Consider the following 19751-nt stretch of genomic DNA (forward strand, 5'->3'; position numbering starts at 1 on the left):
CATTGTATCAGATAGAGGAACACAGTTTACTTCAAAGTTTTGGAATCAGTTGCATGAAACTTTGGGTATCAGGCTAGAGTTCAGTACAACCTTTCATACACAGATAGATGGACAGCCTGAGAGAGTCAATCAGATTCTGGAGGACATGTTGAGAGCTTGTGTGCAAGATTATGGATCTAGTTAGGATGACAATTTGCCCTATGTAGAGTTCTCCTGTAACAACAGTTATCAAGCCAGTTTGAAGATGGCCCCTTTCGAAGCCTTGTACGGAAGGAGGTGCAGGACACCACTATCGTGGGATGAAGTTGGAGATCAACAATTGTTCAGACCAGACTTAATCAGAGAGTCTGAGGAGAAGATTAAGTTAATTCAAGACCTACTCAAGGTAGCCCAGTCCAGGCAGAAGAGTTATGCGGATACTAAACGCAAGGAGATAGTCTACAAAGTTGGAGACAGAGCATATCTTCGCGTGTCCCCACTTCGAGGAGTTAAACGCTTCGGAGTCAAGGGAAAGCTAGCACCATGTTTTGTGGGACCATACAGAGTTTTGGAACGCATGGGAGAAGTTGCGTACAAGCTGGAATTGCCCGAAGGATTGACAGTAGTTCATGATGTGTTTCACGTTTTCCAGTTGAAGAAGTGCCACGTAGAGATGGCTGACATTCCTCTGAGAGATACAGTGCCACTGGAAGCAATTCAGTTCGATAGTGATCTGACCTATGAAGAGAAGCTAGTCAAGATTCTCGAGTTCTCTAGCCGAGTTACTCGCAGCAAGGTCATCAAGTTTTGCAAAGTTCAGTGGAGCCACCATACCGAGGAGGAAGCCACCTAGGAGCGAGAAGAAGATCTTCGCAAGGACCACCCAAACCTTTTTGCTGACCAACCCGAATCTCGAGGGCCAGATTCACCTTAAGGGGATAGGTTTGTAACATCCCAATTTTCAATTTGGATCTTATACATAGATCATCATATGCATACAATATTTTATTTGCATTTTGTTGTGATCCTAGAAATCTTAAGCAACTCAAGGACCCAAGGAGAGAGTTGGAGGTTTCACAAAATTCATATTTGAATTTACTTCAAATTTGAAAAGAGGATCAATTTGATTTAAATATTTTTCTCTCCGATTATTTCGAATAATAAAAATAATGAGAGAAGATAATATGACTCTTCAACAGAAGAAAAATATTGGAGAAGAAATTTTAAAATCAAAATATTATTTTATCTATATTTTATTTGAGTTAGAGAAAGCTTGCATTTTTGAAAATTGCATTTTAGTCCAGAAAAGTCTTGTCCTAAATATTAGGTTTGGATGATGAAAATTGTTTCTGGAATTTTTAGAATTTTTTTATATTTTATTAGGATTTTTCTTTCGCGGCGAATTTTTTTTTTTAAAAAGTGTTCCGGACCGAATTGGGCCGAAGGCCTAGCCGGCCCGTCAGCGGCACCGCCTCCTCCCGCTCGGGGGAGTCCGCCCCCGACACGCCGCCGAAGTTATGAGAGTTATTAATTTTGGATAACATTAAGGTGTCAACTTTAATACACATCTGGGTGGATTGGTTGGGGCACCTGGGGAACCTAGTGTTGTCCATTAAGGGAAATCCCGGGGTACCCATGTGACTTTTCCTCGGTTCGCCACCCAGGCTCAAAGGGATCATATGATATTTCATGCCTTTAAACTTCCTTGTGCAGCCACAAGCCATTATGGGCTCTGGCATAGTTGAGTAAGTTGTATGATCTCTCGAAGAGGTGGACTAGCAGATGTAGTGGAAAATTAGGTGTACCGATCTGCCCGGAGTAGAGAGTTAATGCTTCATAAAGACTATGTCTCGATCTTCCGATCATGGATGCGGTCGTGTCTTGTGGGGAAAAGTGCGCAACCTCTGCAGAGTTTATAGACTAATCATGGTTAGTCGTGTCCCCGGTTATGGACATCTTGAGTATTTGGAACTGGATATTATTGTTGATCTCATCACTCTTTAATTAATGGAATTGGGTTTAAAGATGATACTTTTAATTGGGATTTGAGTTGGAGGAACCTTCTCAAATATTGGAACAACCGGGGAGTAGTTTAAATAATTTTATTCCTTTGTTGTAGGGAAAAACTAGCTTTATGCAAAATCATAAACTTAGAGCCTCCACCAACCGAATATTGCATGTAGATATAGTTCTTGCATTCATTCCTTTACAGTGTAACTCTGCCAGCATATTCAATGTGCTGACCTACACGGGTGCACCGTCTCATGTTGCAGACTATTCAGACGACGAATAAGTTGTGCTAGGTCGTTGTCTTGCACTCAACTATGCCATTGGAGTTGATGGACTCATTTACCTTCGAAGCTTCCATAGTTATTTAGTTTAGATGGCCTTCAACCATATATTTTTGTAATCATACTTTTTATGAGGACTTGATGTAATAAGTGTGTGATTGAACTCTGTTATAATTTCCTCAAGTACTGTGTGTGTCAGCATTACCGATCCACGGATGACACTTAAGCACAGAGACTTCGGTCCATTGGGATCGTGGTCGCTACATCATCGTCGATTATCATGCACGCCGTCTCCACCACCACCAGAAACAATTCCAAAAGTAGTGTTTGCCTATCCAGGTCCTCAGCCAGAGCACCCTATGGGCATCTGTAATGGCAATGAACCCAACAAACTGAGCCTTGTTGTCCAGCAGGTGGCTAAGAGCACCATCAGAGCCTCCTGACTGAAGTAGTACTGACCAGAGTTCGCCCCAGGTTGGTGACAGTTTGCTTTTTGTACGGCGATTGCGGAGGCGATCGCACTCTAGGTTCCCTTCCTTCCTAGGGTTTGTTGGTTCTTCGCCAGATCGTATCATGCCTGTAATCGGAAGGAGCGCCTGGTCTTTCTTCCTTGTGTCTGTTCTCTCTGTTTCAATTCCCATCCACCATAAACCTTCTGCGTGTTCCCTAGGGCGTGTGGTCGTAATACACCAATACCTCGTGAGGAGTTTGGGGGCTGAAGGTTGGGGCAAAGTTAGGGCCATGGAGGGGGTGGCCGAAATGATGAAGGGACTGAAGCTGTCTAAGGAGAAGAAGGGAGTCAAGATCCAGATCTCGCCAAGGGAGAAGGGGGAGGAAGGGGAGGTGCAGGCGGTGGGCAAGGTGATGTTCGAAAAAATGGCTCATCTTGATGCGATCTGCCTGTCGCTCGGGAGGGTCTGGTGTCCGATCAAGGGTATTAGCTGCAAGGAGGTTGGAGTGAATCGTTTCCTGTTTACCTTTAACCAGGAATTAGGAAAAATGAAAGCGCTGGAGAATGGACCATGGATGTTCGACAAGGAGTTGGTGGTGGTGGAGGACTATGTACTGAGAAAGCGCCCGGAGGATTATGCCTTCAATGATATCCCGATCTGGGTTAGGGTATACATCCTCCCACTTGGTATGATGAATGAGGATTCTACAGAAGAAATTTGTAATATCATTGGTCAGTTTGTGGAGTCAGATACTGGGGTCGATGGGAATGCCATACGTCATTTCTTACGGATCAAGGACAGGATGCAGATTGATAAGCCTATTATGCATGGCTTTACACTAGATGATGAGGAAGGGTCAGATGCACGGAAGAAGGAGCCAGAACGGGCAAGGTGGAGGAAGAGGACGAGAGAGGCTAGTGCCACTTCGAATTCGAGTACCTACTATACTTCTGCTACAACTGTGGCGTGATTGGACAATGTGACAAGGATTGCTCAATCAAAATTAAGAAGGGATAAAACAACAATTTGGGAGGTGGCTGAAAGCGGATATGGGGTAGAAGCGAGAAGGTTCAGAGGACGGGTTTTGGAGGAGCAGTGGACGAAACTTGGGAGGAACCCGCAGCTATGGCTACAGCTGATCTACCGACCGATCCGGAGAAGGAAGTGACACCTTGTCGCGGAGGAAGAACGCCTCCTGGTCATGTGGGGGTGATGACGGTAAGGCCTACAAGGGAGAGGAGGTCACGAGCCCACCGAAAACCATATCTGGAACAGGTAGAACGGGCAATCCAAAGAGGTTATAGCTTGGCAACACTGAAGCGAATAACATAATCGGGGCATGCTACGTCTTGAGCTTGCGTTGGTTTTCCTTGAAGAGGAAAGGGTGATGCAGCAAAGTAGCGTAAGTATTTCCCTCAGTTTTTGAGAACCAAGGTATCAATCCAGTAGGAGGCTCCTCAAAAGTCCCACGCACCTACACAAACAAACAAGAACCTCGCAACCAACGCAATAAAGGGGTTGTCAATGCCTTCACGGCCACTTGCGAAAGTGAGATCTGATAGACATAATATGATAAGATACATATTTTTGGTATTTTTATGATATAGATTGGAAAAGTAAAGATGCAAATAAAAGTAGATGGCAAACTTATATGATAAAAGATAGACCCGGGGGCCATAGGTTTCACTAGTGGCGTCTCTCAAGATAGCATAAGTATTACGGTGGGTGAACAAATTACTGTCGAGCAATTGATAGAAAAGCGAATAATTATGAGATTATCTAGGCATGATCATGTATATAGGCATCACGTCCATGACAAGTAGACCGACTCCTGCTTGCATCTACTACTATTACTCCAAACATCGACCGACTCCTATCTGCATCTAGAGTATTAAGTTCATAAAGAACAGAGTAACGCATTAAGAAAGATGACATGATGTAGAGGGATAAACACAAGCAATATGATATAAACCCCATCTTTCATCCTCGATGGCAACAATACAATACGTGCCTTGCTGCCCCTGCTGTCACTGGGAAAGGACACCGCAAGATTGAACCCAAAGCTAAGCACTTCTCCCATTGCAAGAAAGATCAATCTAGTAGGCCAAACCAAACTGATAATTCGAAGAGACTTGCAAAGATAACTTAATCACACATAAAAAATTCAGAGGAGATTCAAATATTTCTCATAGATAAACTTGATCATAAATCCACAATTCATCGGATCTCGACAAACACACCGCAAAAAGAGTTACATCGAATAGATCTCCAAGAAGATCGAGGAGAACTTTGTATTGAGATTCAAAGAGAGAGAAGAAGCCATCTAGCTAATAAATATGGACCTGAAGGTCTGTTGTAAACTACTCACAACTCATCGGAAGGGCCTTGGAGATGATGTAGAGGCCCTCCGTGGTCGATTCCCCCTCCGGCGAAGCGCCGGCGAAGGCTCCAAGATGGGATCTCGCGGATACAGAGGTTGCGGCGGTGGAATTAGGTTTTCATGGTGCTCCTCAATGGTTTCAGGGTACGTGGATATATATAGGAGGAAGTAGTAGGTCGGTGGATGCTCGAGGGCCCCACGAGGGTGGGGAGCGCCCATCCCCAGGGGGCGCGCCGGGCACCCTCGTGGCCGCCTCCTCTGTTGCTTGACGTCCACTCCAAGTCCCCTGGATCACGTTTGTTCCAAAAAGACCGCTCCCGAAGGTTTCATTCCGTTTGGACTCCGCTTGATATTCCTTTCCTTCGAAACACTGAAATAGGCAAAAAACATCAATTCGGGCTTTGCCTCCGATTAGTAGATTAGTCCCCAAAATGATATAAAGGTGTAAAGTAAAGCCCATAAACATCCAAAATGGGTAATATAATAGCATGGAACAATAAAAAATTATAGATACGTTAGAGACGTATCAAGCATCCCCAAGCTTAATTCCCACTCGTCCTCGAGTAGGTAAATGATAAAAACATTTTGATGTGGAATGCTACCTAGCACAATTCTCAATGTAATTTTCTTTATTGTGGCATGAATGTTCAGATCCAAATGATTCAAAATAAAAATTCGTATTGACAAAAGAAATAGTAATACTTCAAGCATACTAACTAAAAATCATGTCTTCTCAAAATAACATGGCATTAGAAGGTTTATCCCTACAAAATCATATAGTTAGGCCATGTTTCATTTTCATCACACAAAATACTCCCATCAAGAACAACCCCGGTTTCAACCAAGCAATTGGTTCATACTTTTTAATGTGCTTCAGCCTTTTTCAACTCTCATGCAATACATGTGCATGAGCCATGGATATAGCACTATGGGTGGAATAGAATATGATGCTTAAGGTTGTGTGGAGAAGACAAAAAAAGAAAGTCTCACATTGCCGAGGCTAATCAACGGGATATGGAGATGCCCATCAATTGATGTCAACATGAGGAGTAGGGATTGCCATGCAACGGATGCACTAGACCTATAAATGTATGAAAGCTCAACAAAACTAGTGGGTGTGCATCCAACTTGCTTGCTCATGAAGACCTAGGGCATTTTGAGGAAGCCCATCGTAGGAATATACAAGCCAAGTTCTATAATGAAAAATCCCCACTAGTATATGAAAGTGGCAACATAAAAGACTTTCTATATGAAGAACATGGTGCTACTTTGAAGCACAAGTGTGGAAAAGGATAGTAACATTGCCCCCCTTTTTATTTTTTTCATTTTTTTTCTTTTTGGGCCTTTTTTTTCTTTTAGCCTTTCTTTTTTTCTCCTTTTTTTCTTAGGCCTTTCTTTTTTTTGGCCTTTCTTTTTTTTTCTTTTAGGGACAATGCTCTAATAATGATGATCATCACACTTCTATTTATTTACAACTCATGAATTACAACTCAAAACTAGAACAAGATATGACTCTATATGAATGCCTCCGGCGGTGTACCGAGATGAGCAATGAATCAAGAGTGACATGTATGAAAAATTATGCATGGTGGCTTTGCCACAAATACAATGTCAACTACATGATCATGCAAGGCAATATGACAATAATGATGCGTGTCATGATAAACGGGACGGTGGAAAGTTGCATGGCAATATATCTCGGAATGGCTATGGAAATGCCATAATAGGTAGGTATGGTGGCTATTTTGAGGAAGATATAAGGAGGTTTATGTGTGATAGAGCGTATTGTATCACGGGGTTTGGATGCACCGGCGAAGTTTGCACCAACTCTCAAGGTGAGAAAGGGCAATGCACGGTACTGAAGAGGCTAGCAATGATGGAAAGGTAAAAGTGCGTATAATCCATGGACTCACATTAGTCATAAAGAACTCATATACTTATTGCAAAAGTTTTATTAGCCCTCGAAGCAAAGTACTACTACGCATGCTCCTAGGGGGGAGGTTGGTAAGAGTTAACCATCGCGCAACCCGACCTCCACTCAAGGGAAGGCAATCAAAAGAGCACCCCATGCAATAAATTTGTTACACAACTTTTACCATACGTGCATGCTACGGGACTTGCCAACTTCAACACAAGTATTCTTTAAATTCACAATCACCCAACTAGCATGACTCTAATATCACCACCTCCATATCTCAAAACAATTATCAAGTATCAAATTGATGATAGCATCCAATTCACTTCCTATGATAGTTTTTATTATACCCAACTTGGATGCTAATCATTCTAGGACCAATTTTATAACCATAGCAAATACCATGCTGCTCTAAAAGACTCACAAAATAATATAAGTGAATCATGAGAGATTAACAATTTCTACAAAATCAAGCCACCGCCATGCTCTAAAAGATTTAAGTGAAGCACTAGAGCAAAACTATCTAGCTCAAAAGATATAAGTGAAGCACATAAAGTATTCTAATAAATTTCAATCAAGTGGGTTTCTCCCAAAAGGTGTGTACAACAAGGATGATTGTGGTAAACTAAAAAGAAAAGACTAATATCATACAAGACGCTCCAAGCAAAACACATATCATGTGGCGAATAAAAATATAGCTCCAAGTAAAGTTACCGATAGACGGAGACGAAACAGGGGATGCCTTCTGGGGCATCCGCAAGCTTAGGATTTTGGTTATCCTTGAATATCTTGGGGTGCCATGGGCATCCCCAATCTTAGGCTCTTGCCAGTCCTTATTTCATAGTCCATCAAATCTTTACCCAAACTTGAAAACTTCACAACACAAAACTCAACAGGAAATCTCATAAGCTCCGTTAGTGCAAGAAAGAAAAACCACCACATAGGGTACTATAAGGAACTCATTCTTTATTTATATTGGTGTTAAACCTACTGTATTCCAACTTCTCTATGGTTCATACCCATCGATACTAGCCATAGATGCATCAAAATAAGCAAACAACACACGAAAAACAGAATCTGTCAAAAATAGAACAGTCTGTAGCAATCTGTAACTCTCGAATACTTCTGGAACTCTAAATATCCTACCAAAATAGGAAGTCCTGGGAAATTTGTCTATTGATCTACATAAAAAAGAATAAATGCAAAATCACGTTTATGTGAATTATTAAAATTATTTTCGTGCGCGCAAAGTTTCTGTTTTTCAGCAGAATCAAATTAACTATCACCATAGGTTATCCTATAGGTTCTACTTGGCACAAACACTAATTAAAACATGAACACACATCTAAACAGAAGCTAGATGAAATATTTATTACTAGACAGAAGCAAAAACAAAAAACAAAAATAAAATTGGGTTGCCTCCCAACTAGCGCTATCGTTTAACGCCCCTAGCTAGGCATAAAAGCGAGGATAGATCTAAGTAGTGCCATCTTTGGCACTCAATTCATAAGTAGCTCGCATGATAGATTCATAAGGTAATTTAACTTTCTTTCTTGGAAAGTGTTCCATGCCTTTCCTTAATGGAAATTGGAATCTAATATTTCCTTTCTTCATATCAATAATTGCACCAATTGTTCTAAGGAAAGGTCTACCAAGAATAATAGGACAAGAAAGATTGCAATCTATGTCAAGAACGCTAAAATCTACGGGCACATAGTTCCTATTTGCAACAATAAGAACATCATTGATTCTTCCCATAGGCTTCTTAATGGTGGAATCCACAAGGTGCAACTTTAAAGAGCAATCATCAAGATCATGGAAACCTAGAATATCACATAAAGTTTTTGGAATCGTGAAAACACTAGCACCCAAATCACACAAAGCATAGTACTCATGATCTTTAATTTTAATATTTATAGTAGGTTCCCACTCATCATAAAGTTTTCTAGGTATAGAAGCTTCCAAATCAAGTTTTTCCTCATAAGATTGCATCAAGGCATCAACAATATGTTTGGTAAAACCTTTATTTTTACTATAAGCATGAGGAGAATTCAACACGGATTGCAACAAGGAAATACAATATATTAAAGAACAATTATGATAATTAAATTCCTTGAAATCCATAATAGTGGGTTCAATGCTATTTAAAGTCTTGACCTCTCCAATCCCACTTTTACCAAATTTAGCATCAAGATCTAAAAACTCTGAATCATTGGGATGCCTTTCAACTAAAGTTGACTCATCTTCAGTCCCATCATTATTAAGATTCATATTGCAAAACAAAGATTTAATAGGGGACACATCAATAACTTTTAGATCTTCATCATTATTTTCCCCTAACCCTTCTGGTTTGGCAGCCATCTTATTGACCAAGGTGGCTTGCTTATCAGAAATTTGGGCTATTGATTTTTCAAGACAAGTAATTTGAGAGTTCAAACCATAAAATTCTTTAGACATATCATCAAGCTCTTTGTTCATATACTCCATAAAGCTTTTTTGTTCTTTAAGCTCTTTTCTGAAGAAACTATTATGCTCAACTTGTAAAGTCATAAAACTTCTAATATTTAATTCAATCTCATCCAACCTTCTAAGATGAAGGTAGGTGTTCTTAGTAAAAGCCATAAGGGCAAACAGGCACACAAGAAGACAAGCGAAGAAGAGGGAGATTGGGAAAGAGAGGGCGAATAAAACGGCAAGGGTGAAGTGGGGGAGAGGAAAATGAGAGGCAAATGGCAAATAATGTAATGCGAGGGAGATGAGTTTGTGATGGGTACTTGGTATGTCTTGACTTGAGCGAAGACCTCCCCGGCAACGGCGCCAAAAATCCTTCTTGCTACATCTTGAGCTTGCGTTGGTTTTCCTTGAAGAGGAAAGGGTGATGCAGCAAAGTAGTGTAAGTATTTCCCTTAGTTTTTGAGAACCAAGGTATCAATCCAGTAGGAGGCTCCTCAAAAGTCCCACACACCTACACAAACAAACAAGAACCTCGCAACCAACGCAATAAAGGGGTTGTCACTCCCTTCACGGCCACTTGCGAAAGTGAGATCTGATAGACATAATATGATAAGATAAATATTTTTGGTATTTTTATGATATAGATTGGAAAAGTAAAGATGCAAATAGAAGTAGATGGCAAACTTATATGATAAAAGATAGACCCGGGGGTCATAGGTTTCACTAGTGGCTTCTCTCAAGATAGAATAAGTATTACGATGGGTGAACAAATTACTGTCGAGCAATTGATAGAAAAGCAAATAATTATGAGATTATCTAGGCATGATCATGTATATAGGCATCACGTCCATGACAAGTAGACCAACTCCTGCCTGCATCTACTACTATTACTCCACGCATCGACCGACTCCTGCCTGCATCTAGAGTATTAAGTTCATAAAGAACAGAGTAACGCGTTAAGAAAGATGACATGATGTAGAGGGATAAACTCAAGCAATATGATATAAACCCCATCTTTTTATCCTCGATGGCAACAATACAATACGTGCCTTGCTGCCCCTGTTGTCACTGGGAAAGGACACCGCAAGATTGAACCCAAAGCTAAGCACTTCTCCCATTGCAAGAAAGATCAATCTAGTAGGCCAAACCAAACTGATAATTCAAAGAGACTTGCAAAGATAACTTAATCACACATAAAATAATTCAAAGGAGATTCAAATATTTCTCATAGATAAACTTGATCATAAACCCACAATTCATCGGATCTCGACAAACACACCGCAAAAAAGAGTTACATCAAATAGATCTCCAAGAAGATCGAGGAGAACTTTGTATTGAGATTCAAAGAGAGAGAAGAAGCCATCTAGGTAATAACTATGGACCCGAAGGTCTTTGGTAAACTACTCACAACTCATCAGAATGGCCTTGGAGATGATGTAGAGGCCCTCCGTGGTCGATTCCCCCTCCGGCGGAGCACCGGCGAAGGCTCCAAGATGGGATCTCGCGGATACAGAAGGTTGCGGCGGTGGAATTAGGTTTTCATGGTGCTCCTCGATGGTTTCAGGGTACGTGGATATATATAGGAGGAAGAAGTAGGTCGGTGGACGCTCGAGGGGCCCACGAGGGTGGGGGGCACGCCCACTCCCAGGGGGCGCGCCGGGCACCCTCGTGGCCGTCTCCTCTGTTGCTTGACGTCCAGTCCAAGTCCCTTGGATCACGTTTGTTCCAAAAAGATCGCTCCCGAAGGTTTCAGTTTGGACTCCGTTTGATATTCCTTTCCTTTGAAACACTGAAATAGGCAAAAAAAACAACAATTCGGGCTGGGCCTCCGGTTAGTAGATTAGTCCCAAAAATGATATAAAGGTGTAAAGTAAAGCCCATAAACATCCAAAACGGGTAATATAATAGCATGGAACAATCAAAATTATAGATACGTTGGAGACGTATCAGGGCACCGACAGTACAAGAGATGTAGTTGAGGGTCAGCCTGCCTGGGCCACGACGCTATGATGGTTCATGCCGAGGAAGGTACTGGGGAGATGCAGAAAGATAAGGCTCATGTTTCGGGCAGGAATGACAAGAACCCAGATGGTAAAGGTATAGGAAGAAGTATAGAGACAACAGTGACTGATGGGAGTAATGCCAGGAAGGAAGTTCTTGGGCAGAAGCGTGGGAGAGTGGATGATGATGAAGAGAAGTCAGGGAAGAAAGGAAGGGTGGAGGTAGTAGTTGCTGAAGGAGAGCTGGGTGCCACGGTTAAAACCGCGAAAACACAAAAGGATATATTGGCCGGGTTGCACGATCTGCCTCGCGGGAGCAATGAAACTTGTCGGATGGAACTACCGGGGACTCAGAAATGGCCTGGCGGTTCGTAGCCTGCTCGATATGGGGAGGGTGGAGGATCCTGATGTTCTATTCCTGGTGGAGACAAAGTTGACAGAGAAGGAGTTGGAAAGGTTCTGTTGGATGCTAGGGCTTGCTCATATGATAGCTTGGAATCTAGAGGGATGGAGTAGAGGAGTAGCTATATTCTGGAGGCGAGGGGGTGGAGGTGGCATTGAGATCGTATGGACGAAGGCATATCGATGTGGATGTGACTTAGGAGAATGGCAGGGTGTGGCAGTTTACCGGGTGTATGGAGAATCGACATCGGAGAGGAAGGTGGAAACGTGGAGGACGTTGAACATCCTAGGGCAGCAGCATCAACAAGGGCGGCCTTGGCTGTGCCTGGGTGATTTCCATGAAATTCTGACTGGTGATGAGAAGATTGGTGGGGTAGTATGTCCGCAATGGCTCATGAATAACTTTAGGGAAGCTTTGGAAGCATGTGAACTTTCAGACATCAGGTATGAAGGCGACAAATTTACGTGGAGAAACTATAGTTCTGAAGTCGACACATACATTTGGGAGCTCATTGATAGAGCAACGGCAAATGCCACATGGCGTGAGATGTTTCTGGAGTTCTCCGTCTTAAACGATGTACCGTGTCACTCTGACCGTAGGCCTGTGATTGTCTGCACCCAAGGAGAGAATAGGAGGATCCGAGGTGGTGACAGGGGATTTTGCTTCGAGGTCTGGTGGTTGAAGGAAGAAGGTTGTAGTGCTGAGATTCAGGGAGCTTGGGAGGAGGGCTGTTTGGAGGGGAATGGAGATGTGACAAGTGCCCTGTGATGTGTGGTAGGTAGAATGCAGAATGGGGGAAGGCGGTGGCACGCGAACTAGAGGAGAGGTTGCAGAAGGCTCGGGGCACTTTGGAGAGATGTATGCGTGCTCTGGTGTCAAAGAAGATCAGGGAGGAGGTGAGGCTGCGATGTGTAGTTGAGGATTTGGAGAACAAGAAGAACACTAAAGCCAAATAAAAATCACATGACACCTGGCTGCGTGACGGGAACAGGAGTACACACTACTTCATGGCAGTGGCGTCCGCTAGAAGGGAAGCTAATCGTGTGAAGATGCTAAGGAAGGGGGATGGGACATAAGTGAAGGGGGGAGAAGAACTTAATAACTATGTCTGTTCTTTTTTCAGGAACTGTTTACTTCCTCGGGGGGCACCAGAATGGCAGAGCTTATTAACAAGGTTCAGCTCTACGTCATGAGTGCGATGCGGGCAGTCCTTGAGGCCGAAGCAACGAGAGGGGAAGTAAAGGCTGCACTAGACCACATTGGTGATCTTAACGCGCCCAAGCCAGATGGCATGCCCTCGATAGTGTACAAGCAACATTGGCATTTCATGGGGGACTGAGTAGTGGATGAAGTACTTTCGGTGCTCAATGGTGGCATGATTCCGGAAGGGTGGAACGATACAACCGTGGTGCTCATACGCAAAGTCAAGAATCCCAACAGAATAAAGGATCTTCGGCCCACCAGCCTTTGCAATGTCATATATAAGTTGGTATCCAAGGTGATTGCAAAGTGCGTTCATCCCAGGGAGATTAACTATAGACAACGTGCTAATTGCTTATGAATTGTCACACTTCTTGCTGAATAAGAAGAGAGGGAATGAAGGGATTGCAGCGGTTAAGGCAGACATGTGTAGAACGTATGATAGGGTTGAGTGGGACTTTTTGAGGGCCATGCTAAACAAACTTGGCTTCCATACAAGCTGGGTTGATTTGGTCATGAACTGTGGCACATCTATACACTACCAAATTAAAGTGAATGGGGTCCTCACGCAACAGTTCACACCCTCCTGAGGCCTTCGGCAAGGCGACCCACCTATCTTTTTGTTATATGTGCGGAAGGTCTATCGACCCTACTCCACGATGCTGAGCGTACCGGGAGATTGTTTGGAATCAAGATATGTCATGGTGCGCCAGTGGTCTCACACCTCCTGTTTGCGGACGACTTGGTCCTTCTCCTCAAGGTCAAACAGGAGGAGGCCCAAGCTCTCTGTGAGATACTAGACCTGTATGAGGACCGTTCTGGGCAATGTATTAACCTTGAAAAATCGGCAATTATGTTTAGCCCGAACTCGAGGAAGGAGGTGAAAGCTGTTGTCAAGAATGCTCTCCACATTCAGAGTGAGACTTGGAACGAGAAGTATCTCGGGCTGCCGGTCCATGTTGGTAAATCAAGGAAGAAAGCATTTTCCTTAATCAAGAGTGGCATTGCGTGCCGCGTGTATGGATGGAAGGAGAGGGTCATTGCGTAGGTGGGGAAAGAAACGTTGGTTAGAACAGTAGCCTAGGCCATCCCCATCTTTGCCCTGTCTTGTTTCTATCTCATGAAATCCTTTTGAGAGGAAATCAGTTCTGTCACTGGCAACTGTTGGTGGATCCAACAAGACAAAGATCATACGACACACTGGATTAGTTGGAGGAAACTGACTTAGCCCAAGGCACATGGCGGGCTCGGCTTCCGGGATATGCACGATTTCAACCTGGCAATGTTGTCTAGGCAAGTTTGGAGATTAATTCAGTTCCCTGACTCCCTTTGCGCAAGAATCCTGCAAGCTCGTTGTTACCCCAGTAGGCATATCCTCGAGGCAGAACCAAGGGACGGTATCTCCTATTCCTGGTGCAGCCTACTACATGGACAGAGGTTGTATAAAGAGGGCTACGTGTGGAGGATTGGAGATGGCACCGGCGTCAAGATCTGTACAGACCCTTGGATCCCACGTACGTGGTCAAGAAGGGTTATTACCCCACGAGGGCATCACCTTCTGGAGTGGGTAGCGATCTGATTGACCCCACGGCCAGCTCTTCGGATGAACAACTTGTTAGGGATACCTTTTGGGCCTATGATGTCAAACACATGCTCCAGATTCCATTGAGAGAGGGAGTGCAGGACTTCATTGCATGGCAGTATGACAACAAGGGTTTACACTCGGTGAAAAGTGCTTACAAGCTCCATGTCCATTAGAGGATTTGAGGAGGGATGGAGGTCTAGGAAGGAGTGCGAGTGTGCCTGGGAACCTCAAGAGTACAAATGATGATTCCTGGAAGAGACTTTGGAAGTTCCCATGCCCTAGAAACATCCAAATGTCTGCCTGGCGCCTCAAACATGAATCTCTTGCCCTCCGTACCAATGTTGCATGCAAGGGAATTCCCATTCAGGATACCAGATGCTTATTTTGCGGGAAAGCAGATGAGGACAGAGCACATCTCTTCATTAAGTGCAAAGCAGTCATGGAAGTTTGGAGGGATCTGTCCATGGAGAAGGAACACATAGATCTAGAAGGGATAACGTACGTGCATGCTATGCTGGACTTTCTGTGGGGGCTAGATGAAAAAAACGCTTGCATGTCCTCACCTTCTGGTGGCTGTGGTGGTCCAACAGAAGCAACCTACGCGAAGGAGAAATGCCTCTTTCTACTGCAGAGGTGGCTCGGTGCACGAGGAGAAGTGTGATGGAGTATCTACAGATCTTCTGTTCCGACCCAGGCAAAAATCCCGGTAGACAAATGGCGCCCCCAGCGAACACAGTTTACAAAATCAATGTAGATGGCTCCTTCGTGCCCGGGCAGACAAATGTTGGATGGAGCGTGGCGGTCCGGTCAAGCGATGGCACCCTCGGCTGTGCCAGAGCTGGACGATAGGAGCACGTTAACGACGCCTTCGCTGCCGAGATTTATGCTATTTATCTTGCAATTAACACGGCGGCGAGTTAGGTCTGGTTCGAGTGGAGTTTGAGACGGATTCCCAGCTAGTCTCTAAAGCCCTCGATTTGCGAAGGGCGGACTCCTCCGCTTATGCTGCAACCATAGAGGACATGAAGTATCAACTGAAGCTTTGGTTTTCCAAGTTTTCTATTTCTGTTTGTAGGCGTAGTGCCGATGATGTAGCTCATGAGCTATCCTCTATGGTCGTTTGTATGAACCTCACCACTTCATAGAGTGGGTGTCGGATGTCCCAGCCACAGTGTATCTTGGGTGATATGCCCAACCACCGTTGATTAATAAAGCTTTGCTTTCTCTCAAAAAGAGCCTCCTGACTGAAGCCACCTTGCCCACCTTGCCCGATGATGACGTTGTATAACTTAGGGTGGACGTCGGTTGATTTGCTCTCCCTAATGGTGATTGCCACCTCCTTCATAGCCTCGGTCATGTTGGTAAACACGGTAAACTCCTCCTCCATCAAGCCATCCCTCTTCCTCTTCCTATCGAGCACAAGAACATGATCAACAACGTTCCCAGGAACATCAACATTGATGGTGTCTGCTCCTGGGTGTCTGTCCACTCTGGCATAGGCGAATCGAGCGGCTGACCAGGGCCCATGGCATGGTTGCATGTAGCCAGCCCATAGGAGAAGATCTATTGCATCTGCGTGTAGTTTTGGATGGGGATGTTGAGGTACTCGACGTCCTTGGGGTGGTCCTAACACATAAGCGAAGCGATGTTAGTTGTGATCGACATGATCAGGATGCTAAACTAGCTAGTGTATAAAGTGGTATGTGAGCTAAGCATGGTGTGGCCTTGGTAGTGCTCGGACTCCAACAGAATCGTGAAGGTCTCCTGATCCCATTGTGCGCTGCTAAGGTCTCTCAGTTTGGTCACTCGGATCCATCTGGCTCTCTACTTCCTGAGGTGGTTGTAGACCTGGGTCGAGGTCACCTCTTGGCCATAGAAGTCGAAGATCTGCTTCGCAACATTGTTCATGTGCACCTCCTTCAAGACATTAGATATGATCTCGCACATCCTGTTAAGCATGAAGGTGGACAGAAAAGACAACCACTTCACTATGTTCCCCCTGCCAGAGACCTTCTCCTTCTCGGCCTTCATGGTTGTCTTATGGGCGGCAGTAGTTGCAGCATTAGGCATGTCCATCACAAATGAGGGCTGAACAGCAGAACAGGCACCTCGAACACCTCTGAATCTTGAAGTATCTCCTTGGACTGGGAGTCCTCGACATAGGACGGCATACACTGGCGGGACAGAACAATGGCCTGACTAAACTCTTGGATGCTCATTTTCTACAATGGTTAGGATCAGTACTAGTGACACAACACTACACAATTAACTCGACCACCACAGCTACACACTGAACACTGGCCAAGTTGAGAGCACAGTTCATACCACATGCATACAAGAGTGCTACCAATGAGTTTGAAGCATTAAACTCGACTACCACAACTACATATCGACCATACTATTATCATGCCGTAATGCACATGTTCAGATTCACGTGGTGACCAAATCTATGATAGTATCATCAGAGCCGAACTAAAAAACACCATGAATTCGGACTACCGAACCTAGTCCTAGCAATCCATCACCAGATCGACACTATGCAATGCTACCAATGCTAATAGATCTACATGTGTCACATGCTCGCAGATCAAAGCTACAATAAGTAGGGGGGGAGGGGTGACAGAACTTACAACCATCAAGGAGCAGGGAGGCGACGCGGAAGTCGTCAGAGAAGAGGAGGATGACGAAGCGCCGTCGTCGTCCAATGCCGACCGGAGATGATGCGTTGCTTACCTGCTGGTCATCGACGAAATCGCCCGAGACGAAGAGCGCATGGGGGAGATGGCGGCAAGGAATCAGCAGGAGGGCGAAGCCGTCGGGGGCTAAGCGTCCGATTCGGTGGGAGGTGACCCAATTCCTCATGCCGCTTTTTTGGCGCACGCGCGAGCTCTCACCACCCCCTCCTCGCATCAGCTCGGTGCGGCGTTCCTCTCCTCTGTACGCCACGAGCCTGACAACCGATTCGACCGTTCCCACTGGGCCTGGCTGAGAGGTGCTTTAAGAAGCATGCGATATGAGCCAAACAGTGAAAAGAGAAACTAAACGGGCCAAATTTGCACCAAGCAGCCCTGGTTAAGGTAATGCAGGTAACCCGTTGGAGATGCCCTGGATGCCAAAAGAACATGAGATCCTGCCGTGCCAAATGCTGGATGTCCCAGTTCTTAACCCGTTATCCGAAGGCCAGTACAAATCAGGGATTCACCAATGGCCGTTCCCATGCGGCAAAGGGAGCTAGACGGTGCGGCGCGGCACTCTGCGTTGGGCCGCGGGGCCACTGCGCCACGCCAAGGCCAGAGTGCAGCATCCAATGCCTCACTCTGCCCGAGCCACCGTCTTCTGACACAGGTCAGTGCATGCAAAGCTACAGCCCTGCGGACTGTCCCCGAGCGGAGCCCCAGAAGAAACCACTCCCCCCCGGCCACCCCGCCACCGCGGCACGACCCCCACAACCCAACACGACGAGAAAAATAATCGCCTGCCTGCCACACTTGTGTCACAGGCGCACGCACAGCAACCAGCAGGGACGCATGCCATCGAACTCAGCAGGTTTATAGTTTGAAAAGCTGCCCAAGAAAAAGTTACACGGCGCGACAAAATCCCTGCGGATTTCGTTTCTGCACGATTTTGCCCCCACGCCCACGCGCCATGATCGACGGACGGACGCGGTGGGAATGGGACGAGGCCGTCGGCCTCAGGTGGCGCTGTGGGTGGCGTGGAGGATGCCGGCGGGGGAGAAGCCGATGGCGCGGGGCGGGGCTGTGGTGGGGCTGCCGCTGTGCGCCGGGGCTGCGGAGGCTCCTTCCACAGGCTTTCTTGAACGGCCGCGGCCCCGGTGGACGTGCCGCTCGCAGTACTTGTGCCCCTGCACCACGTCGCGGGAGCACCGCCACTTCTTGCCGTCCGTGCGGCGGCACCGCCCGGGCTCCGGCTCCATGCTGCTCCGGTAGTCGAAGCACAGGCTCCCCAGCCCAATCACTGCCATTCAAAGACGACGAACGGCTCATCCAACAATCCACCGACACTACAGGATATCGAGGTGGCATAGGAAACGTACGGGAGGGGAAGCGGTGCGGGCCGAAGGAGGAGGCGGCGACGCTCTTCCAGATGGGGAGCACGAGGTGCACCGGCACGGGCGCACCCGCCGCGAAGTAGCGGTAGATGAGCACCTGGTGCTCCAGCTCCTGCTGCTGCATGAACGTCAGCGCCGATTTCGCCGCCGCCGCGGCTGCCCGTGCTTCGAAGGCCTGCTGCTCGCCACGGCTATCGCCGCCGAGCCCCAGGCCGAGGCCAAGACCCAGCGGCGACGAGACCGCCGTCGTCACCGCCCCTACAAGGCAACAACAACACATCGAACAACTCAACATCTTCAGGTGAACACAAGCCGCTTGCTCTTACAGCTTTCCTGGTGTGGCTGCACGTACCGGCGTTCGAGTCGGCGGAGGAGAGGCGGGGCTGCTTGGACGGCGGCTGCAGCGAGTCGGCTTCTTTCTCGTCGGCCATGAGGAGTTTCCGGCGTGCGCCTTGTTGGTTTCGAAGTCTATGGAGGGAGAGTGTTCTTGACTCTTGAGACGGTGCGGGAAGGGTCAGTGCTTTTGTCAGAGGAAGTGCGATGCAGTGTGGAATGCGTGATGGCTGGTCGCTCGGTAAGTTCTGTGCTCAGGCAACGGTAACTGTCAAACTGACGGGATGCAGAGGGCGTAGAACTGTGGTGGACGGGCGTGAGCGCGAAGCTGGCACGGCATGGCGGGGGCCCTGGTGCCGCGGCGCAGGGAGACGACACGCATGTTTTTTTAGCCCGTATGCTCGTGTTTGGCATTCATTTCAGCGTTGGACAGACACCGCCGCGTGACTTCGTGAAAATGAGGTGCCCACGTCGGCTGCTCGTGCGTCGTCCGCAAACGAGTCCGGACCGCGCTGTCCGGATGCAGTTCGTCATCAATCATCATTTCACGTGAGGCTAACTCCAATGCGCGACCCCAAACGGACGTTCGTTTTGCCTGAATTCTGTCCGTTTGGGTAAGACAATGGGGTCGTGTCCGGGCCTGTCCTGGGATGCGGTGGTCGTGCGTCCAGCGCGCGGCCGCATCCGTTT

The 19751-nt window shown here is 46.2% G+C and overlaps 1 protein-coding gene across 1 annotated transcript; it reads right to left on the reverse strand.

Annotated features, from left to right (window-relative positions):
- Positions 1 to 18185: 18185 nt before the first annotated feature.
- LOC123134282 (growth-regulating factor 10) lies at positions 18186 to 19283 on the reverse strand. Its single transcript, XM_044553553.1, has 3 exons — positions 19081 to 19283; positions 18714 to 18986; positions 18186 to 18634 (listed from the first exon to the last, which is right to left on the reverse strand). Exons 1-3 carry the CDS (start codon positions 19157 to 19159, stop codon positions 18351 to 18353), a joined length of 636 nt encoding a protein of 211 aa, XP_044409488.1. The 5' UTR covers positions 19160 to 19283; the 3' UTR covers positions 18186 to 18350.
- Positions 19284 to 19751: the final 468 nt, after the last annotated feature.

Source organism: Triticum aestivum, chromosome 6B (genome assembly GCF_018294505.1).
Source record: "Triticum aestivum cultivar Chinese Spring chromosome 6B, IWGSC CS RefSeq v2.1, whole genome shotgun sequence".
In the NCBI taxonomy this organism is placed as follows: Eukaryota; Viridiplantae; Streptophyta; class Magnoliopsida; order Poales; family Poaceae; genus Triticum; species Triticum aestivum.